The sequence below is a fragment of the Pan troglodytes genome, chromosome 20 (genome assembly GCF_028858775.2).
Source record: "Pan troglodytes isolate AG18354 chromosome 20, NHGRI_mPanTro3-v2.0_pri, whole genome shotgun sequence".
Taxonomy (NCBI): Eukaryota; Metazoa; Chordata; class Mammalia; order Primates; family Hominidae; genus Pan; species Pan troglodytes.
The window spans coordinates 58,090,695-58,106,838 of record NC_072418.2 but is presented as its reverse complement, the minus strand read 5'-3'; the positions used below and the strand labels follow the sequence as shown (position 1 = coordinate 58,106,838).

At 54.8% G+C, this 16,144-nt stretch overlaps 1 protein-coding gene across 2 annotated transcripts in view; it reads right to left on the bottom strand.

Annotated features, from left to right (window-relative positions):
• The window catches only part of BRSK1 (BR serine/threonine kinase 1), a 29,181-nt gene extending 16,085 nt beyond the window's left edge, over window positions 1-13,096 (bottom strand). Inside the window, exons 1-7 of one of the 2 annotated variants that reach the window (XM_016936870.3) lie at window positions 12,614-13,096; window positions 8,881-8,975; window positions 8,682-8,767; window positions 6,365-6,505; window positions 2,370-2,486; window positions 2,256-2,289; window positions 2,106-2,174 (exon numbers count right to left, since the gene is read on the bottom strand). In XM_016936870.3, the coding sequence (XP_016792359.1) occupies window positions 2,106-2,174; window positions 2,256-2,289; window positions 2,370-2,486; window positions 6,365-6,505; window positions 8,682-8,767; window positions 8,881-8,975; window positions 12,614-12,749 (678 nt within the window). In that variant the 5' untranslated portion in view covers window positions 12,750-13,096. Of the gene's footprint in view, window positions 1-2,105; window positions 2,175-2,255; window positions 2,290-2,369; window positions 2,487-6,364; window positions 6,506-8,677; window positions 8,768-8,880; window positions 8,976-12,613 lie in introns of those variants that run through there. The other variant, XM_016936871.3, reaches the window with a different exon arrangement.
• Window positions 13,097-16,144: the final 3,048 nt, after the last annotated feature.

Sequence of the window (16,144 nt, the reverse complement as noted above, 5' to 3'; positions counted from 1 at the left end):
CTTGAACTCCTGGGCTCAAGCAATCCTCCCACCTTGGCCTCCCAAAGTGCTGGGATTACTGGCGTGAGTCATTGCGCCCGGACAACTGCTGATTTATTCTCACTACAGGTGTTCACTGGGGACTTACATGTGTCAACTTTAGGTTTGCAAAGGCAAGCCAGCAAAATGAAATAAAACACACAAAGACAAATGCCCCAGACATCGGCCCTGACCTCAGGGAGTTGATGATACAGAAAGGAAGGGAGATGCCACTCAACGAATTAGGCAACAAAATGCATAGCGACAACTCTGATCGTTACCAGGAAGAAGGGAGCCTACCACAGGGGGGTCTGACCTTACAGGAGTCGGGGGGAAGAGCGGGGGCAGGGGAAGCTTCCTGGAAATGTGACAACTGAGCAGAGAGCTTGAAGAAGTCTAGATATGAACTAGGTGAGCAACAAGGCTAATGGATAGCAGAGTGTCCCAGGCAGAAAGGCCCTGTGGTAGGAGCAGGGCTGATAGCCTACGATCTGGCTATATATATATATTTTTAGATAGGGTCTCACTCTGTTGCCCAGGCTGGAGTGCAGTGACGCGATCTCAACTCATTGCAAACTCCACCTCCTGGGTTCAAGCGATTCTCCTGCCTCAGCCTCCTGAGTAGCTGGGACTACAGGCAGGCGCCACCAAGCCCGGCTAGTTTTTGTATTTCTAGTAGAGATGGGGTTTCACCATGTTGGCCAGGCTGGTCTCAAACTTCTGGCCCCAGGTGATCTGCCTCCGCTCGGCCTCCTGAAGTGCTGGGATTACAGGTGTGAGCCTCCGCGCCCGGCCTGGTTATACTTGTTATTACAGTATCGCAATGCCCTAGAATCAGCTGGTAAACAGTCATTGTATCAAGCCCTCCAGGTGCTCCTGGATGACTTGTTTCTTTCTGGGGTTCTTCCTGGAGACTATCCCATAGTTCTTTTATCTTTTTAACCCACAGTTCTGTGAATGAAAAGGTTAGCTCCGCACAGAGTGGGGGAACTCCAGGATCTTGGTCTGTTGGTTAATGTAGTATCTTTCCCATTACCAGTGAAATATTTGAGAGATGGGCTGGGTTCGGTGGCCTCACGCATGTAATCGCAACACTTTGGGAGACTGAGGTGGGCAGATCACTTGAGCCCAGGAGTTTGAGACCGACCAGGGAAACAAGGCGAAACCCTGTCTCTGTGAAAAATACAAAAATTAGCTGGGCGTGTTGGCAAGCGCCTATAATCCCAGCTGCTCGGGAGGCTGAGGTGAGAGGACTGCTTGAGCCTGGGAGATTGAGACTGCAGTGAGCTGTGATGGCGCCACTGCACTCCAGCCTGGGCGACAGAGAGAGATCCTCTCTCAAAAAATAAAAATAAAAATAAAAATAAAATAAATTCAGCTGCCGGGCACGGTGGCTCATACTTGTAATCCCAGCATTCCGGGAGGCCGAGGAGGGTGGATCACTTGAGGCCAGGAGTTCGAAACCAACCTGGCCAACATGGTGAAACCCCGTCTCTACTAAAGATACAAAAATTAGCCAAGCGTGGTGGCAGGTACCTGTAGTCCCAGCTAATCGGGAAGCTGAGGCAGGAGAATAGCTTGAACCCGGGAGGCGTAGGTTGCAGTGAGCCAAGACTGCACCACTGCACTCCAGCCTGGGCAACAGAGCAAGACTCTGTCTCAAAATACATAAATAAATAGGCCGGGTTCAGTGGCTCACACCTGGAATCCCAGCACTTTGGGAGGCAGAGGCGGGTGGATCACCTGAGGTCAGGAGTTGGAGACCAGCCTGGCCAATATGGCGAAACCCTGTCTCTACTAAAAATTCAAAAATTATCTGGAAGTGGTGGTGGGCGCCTGCAATCCCAGCTACTTGGGAGGCTGAGGCAGGAGAATTGCTTGAAGCTGCGAGGCAGAGGTTGCAGTGAGCTGAGATCACGCCACTGCACTCCAGCCTAGGTGACAGGGCAAGACTCTGTCTCAAAATAAATAAATAAATAAAATTCATAAATAAATTCAGGAGATGACCTGAGGATGGAAGGTACTGTCCTATGCTCCCACCAGGTGGGATTGATCTAGAAATGACAGGAGAGGTGAGGGCGCCTTACCACGAGCAGGGCGAAGAGGATGACTCCACAGCTCCACATGTCTGCCCGGCGGCCATCATATTTTTCCCCCTGGAAGGGAAGGCCAGTTGTGACTTCATCGCTCCTCACTGCTGCCTCCACCCCTTTCCCCTCTATCCGCCCCTCACTCACCTTAATCACCTCTGGACACGCATAATGGGGGGACCTGAGGGAGAGAGCTGATGTGAGCCTCCAGCCAGCTTCTAAACCCCTGCCCAGGGTCTCGGGAGCCCAGTCCCCACTCACCCGCAGCTGGTCTCCAGGAGGCTGTCCCCCACCTGCAGGGACGCCATGCCGAAGTCTGCAATGCGGATGTTGTTTTTCTCATCCAAAAGCAGGTTCTCGGGCTTTAGGTCTCTGTGGCTGAGACAGCCAGGTGGGACTCAGGCCTCTTCCTTCCTCCCAGGAGGCCCAGGCCCCACTGACTGGCTCTCACAGTGGAACACTTCTGCATACTTTTTGGATTTTTAGGAGATGAGAGACCATTTATTATCATTCATTAATTTTGGTCTTTTTAAAAATTTTTAATTTTTTATTGTATGTATGTATGTATTTATTATTATTATTATTATTTTTGAGATGGAATCTCGTTCTGTCTCCCAGGCTGGATTGCAGTGGCATGATCTCGGCTCACTGCAACCTCTGTCTCCTGGGTCCAAGTGATTCTCCTGCCTCAGCCTCCCGAGTAGCTGGGACTACAGGCCGCACCACCACGCCCGGCTAATTTTTGTATTTTTAGTAGAGATGGGGTTTCATTATGCTGGCCAGGCTGGTCTTGAGCTCCTGACCTCGTGATCCGCCCGCCTTGGCCTCTCAAAGTGCTGGGATTACAGGTGTGAACCACAGCGCCCAGCCTTATTTATTTATTTATTTATTTATTTATTGAGATGGAGTCTCATTCTATCACCCAGGCTGAAGTGCAGTGGCATGATCTCGGCTCACTGCAACCTCCGCATCCTGGGTTCAAGTGATTCTCCTGTTTCAGCCTCCTGAGTAGCTGGGATTGCAGGCATGTGCCACCACACCCAGCTAATTTTTGTATTCTTATTTTTTTTGAGACGAAGTCTCGCTCTGTTGCCTAGGCTGGAGTGCAATGGCGTGATCTCGGCTCACCACAACCTCCCAGGTTCAAGAAGTGCTGGGATTACAGGCATGAGCCACCACGCCCAGCTAATTTTTGTATTTTCAGTAGAGACAGGGTTTCACCATGTTGGCCAGGCTGGTCTCGAACTCTTCACATCAGGTAATCCACCTGCCTCGGCCTCCCAAAATGCTGGGATTACAGGCGTGAGCCACCGCGCCCGGCCTGGAAACTTTTTATAATAGACAATCACAAACGTGCCCAAAACTGGAGAGAAAGTAAGAGGAAGCCTCACTTACCCATCGCCCAGCTTCATCCATGATCAGCTGAGGGCCAATCTGATCTCATCTCTGTCCCTTACATACTCCTCCCCAACCCAAATTAGTTTGTAGGACATCCCAGATGTCATATTAGTTTATCTGTAAGTATTTGAATATGTACAAAGTGAGCTATTTTGAGGTAAAGCTGATATGCAGCTGGTTCTTAAAATCCTTGGTTCCTGTCTTGGGACCTTCCCACCACTGAACCAAACTCCTCAAGGTTTAAGGGTTGGTGTCTCGGGAGAGAGGGAGTGTAGGATTCTGCAGTTTCCATTTGGCCTGGCCATTAACTGGGTCATACTTGTTAAATACGTTGAATATCTCCCCCTAGAGGCCAGGGTTTCAATATCAGGGTTTTGACAATCTTGTCAATGGGAAGGTGTGGAAAATTTAAACAGGGCCGGGCATGGTGGCTCACGCCTGTCATCCCAGTACTTCAGGAGGCCGAGGTGGGTGGATCACCTGAGGTCAGGAGTTCGAGACCAGCCTGGCCAACATGGTGAAACCCCATCTCTACTAAAAATACAAAAAATTAGCCGGGCATGGTGGCGGGTGCCTGTAGTCCCGGGTACTCGGAAGGTTGAGACAGGAGAATCGCTCGAACCTGGGAGGTGGAGGTTGCAGTGAGCTGAGATCGTGCCATTGCACTCCAGCCTGGGTGACAGCGAGACTCCGTCTCAAAAAATAAAAAAAGACAAAAACCGAAAATTTAAGTAGGTGGCCTTTTTATCAACAAGCTTTACCCCAAGTCTGAGTCCCTCTACCGTGATCCCCACCCCATCTCCAAAACACATCTTAGTGAGAGAGATGCGCAAATGAAGGAGGCTAAAAGATGAAGGCATTCATTTTGTACCTTAACAGTTATAAAAACGTTGCACATTTAATATCTGATTTGGAGGCTAAAGTCAATTCAATGGAAAAAATAATAACTTTTCTTTTTTTTTGAGACAGGGTCTCACTCTGTTGCCTCACTGCAGCCTCAACCTCCTGGGCTCAAGCAATCCTCCTACCACAGCTTCCCAAGTAGCTGGGACCACAGGCACACGCCACCACATCCAGCTAATTATTTTTATTTTTTGGAGAGATGGGGGGATCTCACTTTGTTGCCCAGGCTGGTCTCGAACTCCTGAGCTCAGGTGATCTGCCCGCCTTGGCCTCCCAAAGTGCTGGGATTACAGGCATGTGCTACCATGCCCAGCCAAAAAAAAAATCTTTAAAAGTGGACACATAGGCCAGGCGCAGTGGCTCATGCCTTGAGCCCAGGAGTTTGAGACAAGCCTGGGCAACATAGCAAGACCCTGTCTCAATAACTAAACTAAACTAAAAATAAATGAATAAATAAATAACCCTTACTTCACACCATATACAAAAATTAACTTGAAATGGATGCCAGACCTAAATGCAAGAGCTAAAACCATACAACTTCTAGAAGATATACAAGAAGACCTTAGTGACCTTGAGTTGGGCAAAAGTTTCTTAAATAGGACAGAAAAAGCATGAGGTGTAGGCCGGGCGCGGTGGCTCATGCCTGTAATCCCAGCACGTTGGGAGGCCGAGGCGGACGGATTACGAGGTCAGGAGATTGAGACCATCCTGGCTAACATGGTGAAACCCCGTCTCTACTAAAAATACAAAAAATTAGCCGGGCGTGGTGGCGGGCGCCTGTAGTCCCAGCTACTCGGGAGGCTGAGGCAGGAGAATGGCGTGAACCCGGGAGGCGGAGCTTGCAGTGAGCCGAGATCGCGCCACTGCACTCCAGCCTGGGTGACAGAGCAAGACTCTGTCTCAAAAAAAAAAAAAAAAAAAAAAAGAAAAAGAAAAAGCATGAGGTGTAAAATAAAAAAATCAACAAACTGGAATTTATCAAAATGAAAAATCTTTTGCTTTTCACAAGACTGTTATAAAAATGTAAAAACATGGCACAGACTTGGAGAAAATAATTTAAAAATGTATACTGATGAAAGACTTGCGTCTAGAATAAACAATTCTTTTTTTCTTTGTTAAATTTTCCCCCTCGTTCTTGCTGTCATCATACAGAATAATTTTTAGGAATAATTTTGTTCCTAGAGTAATCTCTTGTTCCTAGAATAAAAAATTGTTACAAATCAATAATAAAAAGACTAAATCAAATTTTAAAAAATAACTGAATTAAAGATGGGCAAAGAGGCCGGGAGTAGTGGCTCACGCCTGTAATCCTAGCACTTTGGGAGGCCTAGGCGGGCAGATCACCTGAGGTCAAGAGTTCGAGACCAGCCTGGCCAACATGGTGAAACCCCGACTTCACTAAAAAAATACAAAATTAGCCAGGAGTAGTGGTGTGCACCTGTAATCCCAGCTACTCCGGAGGCTGAGGCAGGAGAATCAATTGAACCTGGGAGGCAGAGGTTGTAGTGAGCCAAGATCACACCATTGCACTCCTGCTGGGCAACAAGAGCAAAACTCCATCTCAAAAACAAAACAAAACAATACAAAAAGGGCCATGTATCGTATGATTCCATTTATATAAAACGTCTAGAATAGGTAAATCCATACAGACAGAACATAGGTTGCCGGGGGCTGGGGGCAGGAGGGGAATGGGGAGTGACTGCTTACTTAATGGGTACAGGGTGAGAAAATGTTCTAAAATTCCACAGTGGCAGATGTATACCACTGCAAATATATCAAAAACCACTGAATTACACACTCTAAAAGGAGGAATTTTCTGGTGTATGAGTTATGTCTCAATGGGATAAAGGTTTGGGGGCCGACCACATGGCTTTTGCTCAGCCCTCCACATGCCCCCAAGGGCCGGTCTGCTGGGCAGCCCTCAGCCCCTCCTCCCCCTCAAGCTGCCCACTCACCAGATGGAGTAGCTGTGGCAGAAGTCCAGCGCAGACACAATCTGGCGGAAGAACTTTCGGGCCTCCTTGGGCGTCAGTCTCCCCTTCTTTACCAGGTAGTCGAATAGCTCACCCCCCGAGACGTGCTCCAGAACCAGGTACCTAAAGGATATAGAGGGGGCAGAGGGCTGGAAGGGGCATGTGGAGGACCAAAGGGCCTGGTCTCCCACTTCTACTGGCTCCTGGTGGCAGAGAACTCCAATTCCCATGATCCTTGGGAGAAAGAGACTCCAATTCCCATGGGTCCCTGGGAGGAAGAGACTCCAGTTCCCATCAATTCCTGGGAGGAAGAGACTCCAGTTCCCATCACTCCCTGGGAGGAAGTGACTCCAGTTTCCACCAGCCTCTAGGAAACCAAACTCAAGTCCCATTAGCCCTGGGCAGTAGAGCCTCCCATGTCAGCTTCAGAGGGGAACCAACACTTTGACTCATAATGGTTTCAGGAGATAAGGCGACTCTATTAGCACCTGAAGGTCAAAGATCCCAATTCTTATAGGACCCTGGGAAGTGAAGATACCCCTACTCCTATTAGCCCCTAGAAAGCCAAGCCTCTAATTCCCTCTGGGGTGAGGAAACTCAAATTTGAATTCATTTTCGAGTATTAACGATTGCAAGGTTGCACCAGTCCAAGCCAGCTTCTGTGAGGCAATAGACGACAACTCCCATCAGTGCCTAGAAGTTAAAAACCCCCACTTCTGGCCAGACGTGGTGGCTTATGCCTGTAATCCCAGCACTTTGGGAGGCCGAAGTGGGTGGATCACTTGAGATCAGGAGTTCGAGACCAGCCTGACCAACATGGTGAAACCCCGTCTCTACTAAAAATACAAAATTAGCTGGGCGTGGTGGTGCGTGCCTGTAATCCCAGCCACTCGGGAGGCTGACGCAGGAGAATCACTTGAACCCAAGAGGTGGAGGTTGTGGTGAGCCGAGATCGAGCCATTGCACTCCAGCCTGGGCAACAAGAGCAAAACTCTGTCTCAAAAAAACAAAACAACAAAAAAACCCCAAAACCCACTTCCCATAAGCCTCTGGGACACGGGGTTCCAGTTTCCATCAACCATTTTTTTGTTGTTGTTGTTGTTTGGAGTTTTTTTTTTTTTTTTTGAGACAGAGTCTTGCTCTGTCGCCCATGCTGGAATGCAGTGGCACGATCTTGGCTCACTGCAGCCTCTGCCTCCCAGGTTCAAGCAATTCTCCCACCTCAGCCTCCCAAGTAGGTAGGACTACAGGTGTACCACCACACTCAGCTAATTTTTGTATTTTTTGTAGAGACGGGGTTTTGCCATGTTGCTCAGGCTGGTCTCGAACTCTTCAAGAAATCCGCCCATCTTGGCCTCCCAAAGTGTTGAGATTACAGGCATGAGCCACCGCGCCTGGCCCCAAAAGCTCAATTTCTATGAGCTCTTAGATGGCTGGGATTCCTGCCCGAAGCATAAACTCCCATGGCCCTGCCTCCCTACGCCAAGAGTGGAGTGGGAGCGACCATGCACCGGTCCGGACAATAGCCCCTCCCTACCACCACACCTGGGAAAGCCTGAGAGCAGGTCCCATGAGCGCCGGGCAGACAGCTTCCTGTGTGGTGAAACCTGCGCCAGCATCGACGGACCTGATGTCAGTTCATCCGGGGGACTGGGTGCCGGGGGGGAGCACGAGGGCTGTCCCCTCTCCGGCTTCCCAGCCCAGCTGTCCTTTGGGTCACCAGAGTTTGGACAAAGAGGCCCATTCTCTGGAGTCTGGACAGCTGGACCCCCACCCCCATCCTTCCTGGTGGGTAATTGACTTTGAGATAGTGACTCAGACCTCCTAAGGCGGCCCATTGTTGGGGTGTCCAGCCACGGCACCCGAAGTTATGCCGGGGGAGGAGGGGGGCTCTCCAGTGCTCCAGAGTTGGGGTTTGGGAAGATCCTTTGGGCTTTGCTAGGCCCCTTGCCTTACAAACAGGAGGCATCTGCCCATAGCAGATTGGGTCTGGTTGAGGGCACCCTGCTTGTCTAGCAGAGCGCATTCCATGCAGTGCCACAGGGCGAGGAGCTGGAGCTGGGGACACGGTAGGAGGATGGTTGCCCTTGGCCTCAGGCCCAACACAGCGTGACAACAGTGGGGTTCCCTGTGTGTCAGGGGCTTCCCTGTGCAACAGGCAAGGAACTGGGCCTTCAGCGGTCCAGCCTGGAGAGCTGCAGGTCCCCCAGGCCCCCCTAGGCCCTGTTTCTGGAGAAGTCCCACCCTGGTAACCTGGAGAGGGAGGATGGGTTAGGGCTGGGTGTCTATAAATACCTACAAATATTTCTTGTTCTCGTAGACGTCGTGGAGCTTAAGGACATGTGGGTGTTCGATGAGCTTCAGGATGGCGATCTCCCGCTCCACCTGAGGGTCAAGAGGGGTGGGGACACGGGAAAAGAGGTCAGCACGGCCCCGTCCCTGCCCTCAGCCCCGGAGGCCCCCCCAACCCGCAGGCACACTGCATCAGGCGCACACACCTTCATCAGCACCGACTCCGACAGCTTCTCCCGGTTCACGATCTTGATGGCGACCTTCTGACCCGTGATGCAGTGGACTCCGAGTTTAACCAGCCCTGGGGGAGCAGGGTGAAAATGTGGGGTGTTCCGCCGGGTCCCCTTCGTCCCCAGCGCCTATGTCCCCCCTTGGCCACCCTGTTTGCTCCTTCCTCCTGGGCTGGCTGTTTAACAATGGCCTGAACACATCAGACCTGAACTCCTGGGGCTGACAGCCCACACTCCCACAAAACCACCCTTCCCCTCCCTCCTGCCAGTCCGTTCCTCCTGACTGTCCATCCAGCCAGGTGCCCCTCTCCTCTGCCAGCCAACCCCTGGCCCTCACCCTCTCCGTCCTGGGGAGCCCGCCTGCCACGCATTCTTTCCTCACCGTGTCTCCCCGAGTCTGTCTCCTCCAAGACCCCGCACCCCCACTTTCTCTGTCTCTCTCCATCACTTCCTTGTATTCTCTGCTTTTCAGTCTTTTGGAGACCCTATGACTCCCAATGAATATAGTCTCACATTTGCCCCTCCCCAGACCACCCTCCACCTCCTCCTGAATCCCCTCCCAGTGAATATAGTCTCACATTTGCCCCTCCCCAGATCACCCTCCACCTTCTCCTGAACCGCCAGCTTCAACTGCCTTCCTGGGTCTTCTCTTCATGGCAGCCCTAACAGACAGCACACAGACACCAAGGGTATGTCCGGTCTCCTAGCCCACACCTCTCCTCAGGACCCTCGACTCCAGGACCTGAGCCCCCAAAGCCACAGACCTAGCCCTGACTAGCCCCTAAAGCTGCAGGCCCAGGCGTCCAGACCCCCAGCCCCTCCTCCCTCAGACCCAGGAGTCTAGGCCCCCATTCCATCCTCCCTCAGACCCAGGAGTCCAGACCCCAGCCCCTCCTCCCTCAGACCCAGGAATCCAGCACCCCCAGCCCCTTCCTCCCTCAGACCCAGCACTCCAGGCCTCCAGCCCCTCCTCCCTCAGACCCAGCACTCCAGACCCCCAGCCCCTCCTCCCTCAGACCCAGCACTCCAGACCCCCAGCCCCCTCCTCCCTCAGACCCAGCACTCCAGGCCCCTAGCCCCTCCTCCCTCAGACCCAGGAGTCCAGGCCCATCCCCTCCTCCCTCAGACCCAGCACTCCAGGTCCCCAGCCCCTCCTCCCTCAGACCCAGCACTCCAGGTCCCCAGCCCCTCCTCCCTCAGACCCAGCACTCCAGGCCCCCAGCCCCTCCTCCCTCAGACCCAGCACTCCAGACCCCCAGCCCCTCCTCCCTCAGACCCAGCACTCCAGACCCCCAGCCCCTCCTCCCTCAGACCCAGGAGTCCAGGCCCATCCCCTCCTCCTTCAGACCCAGCACTCCAGGTCCCCAGCCCCTCCTCCCTCAGACCCAGCACTCCAGACCCCCAGTCCCTCCTCCCTCAGACCCAGCACTCCAGGTCCCCAGCCCCTCCTCCTTCAGACCCAGCACTACAGGCCCAGCTCCTCCTCCCTCAGACCCAGCACTCCAGGCCCCCAGCCCCTCCTCCCTCAGACCCAGCACTCCAGGCCCCCAGACCCTCCTCCCTCAGACCCAGCACTCCAGACCCCCAGCCCCTCCTCCCTCAGACCCAGCACTCCAGACCCCCAGCCCCTCCTCCCTCAGACCCAGGAGTCCAGGCCCATCCCCTCCTCCTTCAGACCCAGCACTCCAGGTCCCCAGCCCCTCCTCCCTCAGACCCAGCACTCCAGACCCCCAGTCCCTCCTCCCTCAGACCCAGCACTCCAGGCCCCCAGCCCCTCCTCCCTCAGACCCAGCACTCCAGACCCCCAGCCCCTCCTCCCTCAGACCCAGCACTCCAGGCCCCCAGCCCCTCCTCCTTCAGACCCAGGAGTCCAGGCCCAGCTCCTGCTCCCTCAGACCCAGCACTCCAGACCCCTAGCCCCTCCTCCCTTAGACTCAGCACTCCAGACCCCCAGTTCCTCCTCCCTCAGACCCAGCACTCCAGGTCCCCAGCCCCTCCTCCTTCAGACCCAGCACTCCAGGCCCCCAGCCCCTCCTCCCTCAGACCCAGGAGTCCAGGCCCATCCCCTCCTCCTTCAGACCCAGCACTCCAGACCCCTAGCCTCTCCTCCCTTAGACTCAGCACTCCAGACCCCCAGTTCCTCCTCCCTCAGACCCAGCACTCCAGGTCCCCAGCCCCTCCTCCTTCAGACCCAGCACTCCAGGCCCCCAGCCCCTCCTCCCTCAGACCCAGCACTCCAGACCTCCAGCCTCCTCCTCCCTCAGACCCAGCACTCCAGGCCCCCAACCCCTCTTCCTTCAGACCCAGCACTCCAGGCCCAGCCCCTCCTCCCTCAGACCCAGTCCAGGTCTGACCCCTTCTTCTCCTGTAACTCAGGAATTCAGGTCAGCAACACCTTCACACTCTTACCACTCAGGATCTGGGGCTTTGACCCTCTCCTTTTCCCTAGGGTCTCAGCTCCCAGTTACGGCCCAGTCGGTCCCCACTCCTGCCAGCTCTGGCCCTGAGCTTCATAGAGACTCTGGGCGTTCAGCTCCCATGTCACCTCCACCCACCATCCATCCGGCAGGAAGGAGGCCGCGGCCGGTGGCCAGCGTTCAGCAACAGCAGAGGATGAACGCCTTTTCCACAGCCGCTCCAGGAGACGCGCCTGCTGCAGCCCACCTTCCCACCCTCCATCCTGTTTCCCACTCTGAGCCAGCATGCCAGAGAAGGGGAGAATGTCCTAGGCCCCACGGCCCCTGTCACCCCAACCTGCTGCCTGGAGAGCTGGAGGCCAGAGGACAGTGGGGAGGGAAGAGGTTTCCCAGGATCGATGCACTGCACCCCAGTCTGCAGCTGTACTGCAGCAAGAACCTCAGGTCCCAGCCCGGCCCCACTCCGCAGGCCGCCTCCATCCCCTCCCTGGCCCTGGAGCCCCTCCAGCCTCTGCCCCTATGGGGACTGGAGCACTGGGGCCCCAAACTCCCTGTCCCAACACTCAAGGTTCTGACCGCCCTCCTCCCTCAGACTCAGGAGTCCAGGCCCCCAGCCCCTCCTCCTTCAGACCCAGGAGTTCAGCACCCCTGCCCCTCCTCCCTTAGACCCAGGAGTCTAGACCCCAGACCCTCTTCCTTCATACTCCGGAGTCCAGGCCCCCAGGCCCTCCTCCCTCAGACCTGAAAGTCCAGGACCGCAGTCCCTCCTCCCTCAAACCCAAAAGTCCAGGACCCTAGTCCCCTCCTCCCTCAGACCCAGAAGTCCAGACCCCCAGCCCCTCCTCCCTCAGACCCTGGAGTCCAGGCCCCCAAGCCCTTCTCCTTCAGACCCAGGAGTGCAGGCCACCAGCCCCTCCTCCCTCAGACTCCGGAGTCCAAGCACAGCCCCTCCTCCCTGAAACCCAGGAGTCCAGACCCCCAGGCCCTCCTCCCTCAGACCCAGGAGTCCAGGCCCCCAGGCCCTCCTCCCTCAGACCTAGGAGTCCAGTGCCCAGCCCCTCCTCCCTCAGACCCAGGAGTCCAGGCCCCCAGCCCCTCTCCTCCAGGACCTGAGTCTGCACCCCCCACCCCCTCCATCCAGGGACCCAGGAGTCTGAATCCCAAGTCCCTTCTCTATGAGGGGCCCAGGGGTCTGGGCAGCCAGCCCCTGCCATTTGAATACCCTGAGTCCCGCCTCTGCCGCCACCTCCACCCTGCTCCCCGCCCCAAGTGTCCCCTTCTGCTAGGCTCACCTGTCTGTCCTTTGCCCAGCGTCTTCTCCAGCCGATAGGGGCCCACATATTGGGCGTGCTGGGGTGGGTGGGGGTGGGGGTGGGGGAGGTGGTAGGCGGGAGAGCCCCCACCTCCCTCCTTGGCCCCGGACGACATGGTGCCCTTGGTCCCGGCCCGACCGGTCCCCCGGCCGCCCCCCCTGCGGCCGGTCGCCCCGTCTCTCCGGTGGGGGCCGGCGACCGCTCCGTCCCGGCCCCCCCGGCTGCCCCCCACCTCTCCGGGGGTCCCCAGGGGGCTGGGCTGGCCCCCCCCAGTCGGCGGGCCGCGGAGCTTGGGGAGGGGGGGCTGGCCCGGGGGGGTCAGGCCCCGGGAGTCAGCATGGCCCAGGGGGGCTGCGGGGCCCCCCCTCCCCAGCCCGTTTCTGGCCGGCCCCCCGCTTCCTGCGCCTCCCCCCGCCGGGGGGGTCTGAGGTGCGGGCCGGCGGATGCTGCAGGCCGAGGTCCCCCCCGCCCCCCCACGCGCCCTCTCTCCTCCGCCTCCTCCTCCTCTCCGCCTCCCCCCGCCACCTCGTCCTTTCTCTCCGGCACGCTGACATCACCATCCGGGGACTCCGGGCCCTTCCCCAAAGTTAACCCTTTCGGAGGGGGGAGGGGGAGCGAGGGGGGGGCAGGGGGCGGGCCTCCAGCTGGAGGGATGGAGAGGAGGTGGGAGGATGCAGGAGAGAGGATGGAGGGAAGGATGGAGAGAGAGAGAGAGAGGACCCAACAGATGGGGCAGAGATGGAGATACACAAAGAGAGATGCTGGCTGACACAGAGACGGGAGACAGGCAGAGACGCAAGAGGGATGGAGACCACCAGAGACAGGCTGAGGCAGAGAGGGAGGAAGGGCAGAGATGGACAGGGACAGAAGAGAAGGAAGGAATGGCAAGCCGGGAAAACAGACAGGGAGAGGGAGAGAAAGCTGCTGGAAGCCGACAGAGGGATGGAGAGAGTCAGAGATTCAGAGAGACAGAGAGAGGAAGACCAACCAGAGAGGTGGGGGAGAGGGGGCGCAGATGGAGCTGTAGAGAGGGCCAGGGGGTACACACAGGTGGAGGGACACGTGCTGGGGAGAGGTGGGGACATATGGAGGGAGACAGAGACAGAGAGGGGAAAGAATTCTTGGAGTTGCTGACCCAAAATTCATGTCTGTTTCCCCAGCCCCCTAAGGCCACCCATTCAGGGTAAGGGTAAGTCTGTGTCCCCACCAATGTCAAGGCCCCATATCTACCCACAGCCCAGAGTGATTTAGGATTCTCTTTACTTTACAGAGAAGCTTCCAGAACCCCCTCAGTTTCCCTGTGTTATGTTTTTAGACCCCCATATATTCTCTGTGCTCGTCATAGGGTCCTTTATATCTTCATGTGGACCCCAGTACAGCCCATACATCCCCACTGTAGCAGGTCCACAAGTGTGTGCTCTGCCTGTGAGTAACCCGCCTGCCCCCATTAGCTTTCCGCATAAACCGTAGATCCCTCTATGTCATGTACCCGCAAGTGTTAGACACCCATTTAATTCTCAAGTCCCCTGTAAAGCACACCCAGGGCTGGGCAAGGTGGCTCATGCCTGTAATCCCAATACTTTGGGAGACGGAGGTGGGAAGATCAGCCTGGGCAACACAGTGAGACCCCATCCCTACAAAAATTTTTTTAAAAATTAGCCGGGCATGGTGGCATGTGCCTGTAGTCCCAGCTACTTGGGAGGCTGAGGCTTGAGTCAGTGAGTTCGAGGCTGCAGTGAGCTACGTTTGCACCACTGCACTCCAGCCTGAGCAACAGAGTGAGGCCCTGTCTCTAACAAAAATAAAATAAAATAAAGTGCACACAGGAGCCTATTGGCTCCTGTGAGATTTCCCAGTCCCCCATTCAACACCTTGAGTCCACACATCTTTAATGAGTGCCAAATCTCAGCCAGGCACTGTTCCTGTTGGTAAGAACGTGGCAGTGACCTAAATCAGCAAAAAGGCCTGTCCTGTGGAGCTTCCATGCTGGTGGATGAAACAGATGATCAACAAGGTCAATAGGCAAAATGTATGGTGTGTTAGATAATCATGTCCGTGCTGAGGAGGTGACTACAGCAGGGAAGGGGGTTAAGAGGGGCCTGTTGAGCAGGGTACAATTTTAGGCGTCCGGCTTTTTTTGTATTTTTAGTAGAGATGGAGTTTCACCCTGTTGGCCAGGCTGGTTCTGTAGCCTTTTTTTTTTTTTTTTTGAGACGGAATCTTGCTCTGTCTCCCAGGCTGGAGTGCAGTGGCACAATCTCAGCTCACTACAACCTCCACATCCTGGGTTCAAGCGATTCTCCTGCCTCAGCCTCCCGAGTAGCTGGGATTACAGGCACCCGCCACCATGCCTGGCTAATTTTTGTATTTTTAGTAGAGATGGGGTTTCACCATGTTGGTCAGGCTGGTCTCGAACTCCTGACCTTGTGATTTGCCCACCTCAGCTTCCCAAAGTGCTGGGATTACAGGAGTGAGCTACCACACCTGGCCTGGTTCTGTAACTATTAATGAGTCCCTTTTTGCTCTCAAGTGTCTTGCTATAGATGAAAAATTATATGATCACCCTCTTTTTTTTTGTTTTGTTTTGTTTTGTTTTTTGAGACAGGGTCTTCCCCCTGTTGCCTAGGCTGGGGTGCAGTAGGGCAGTCATAGTTCCCTGCAGCCTCGACCTCCTGGGCTCAAGTGATCCTCCTGCCTCAGGGCAGTCATAGTTCCCTGCAGCCTCGACCTCCTGGGCTCAAGTGATCCTCCTGCCTCAGCCTCCTGCCTAGCTGTGATATAAGCAGGTGCCATCACACATGTCTAATTCTTGTATTTTTTTGTAGGGCTGGGGACACACTATGTTGCCCAGGCTGGTCTCGAGCTCTTGGGTTCAAGTGATCCTCCCACCTTGGCCTCCCAAAGTACTGAGATTATAGACCTGAGCCACTGCCCCCGGCCATGTATTATAAACTGATAGACTTGTACATAGATGTCCGTGTCCTAATTCCCAGGATCTGTGCATAAGTTACCTTGCATGGCGGAAGGGACTTTGCCCATGTGACTGAGATAGGGAGATTATCCCAGTTATTTGGGTGAGCTCGATGGAATCACAAGAGTATTTGTGAGAAGGAGGCAGGAGGAGCAGTCAGTGATGGAGATGGGAAGGTGGAAGCAGAACTTGGGGTGATGGGGCCACCTGTCAAATAATGAGTGTGGCCTCTAGAAGCTGGAAAAGGCAAGAAAAACATTCTCCCCGAGAGCCTCCAGAAGTGATGCAATCCTGCTGACAGTTTGATTTCAGCCCCGTGAAACCCATTTTGGATTTCTGCCTTCCATAACTGCAAGATAATAAATGTGTGCTGTTTTAAGCCACCACATTCTTAGTAATTTGTTAACAGCAGCAATAGGAAACTAATATAATAGCACATCCACAGGCCCAGATGCATCTCACAGCACAGTGCTAGAAACACCACACACACACACACACACACACACACACACACACACATACACATACAACCTATCTGT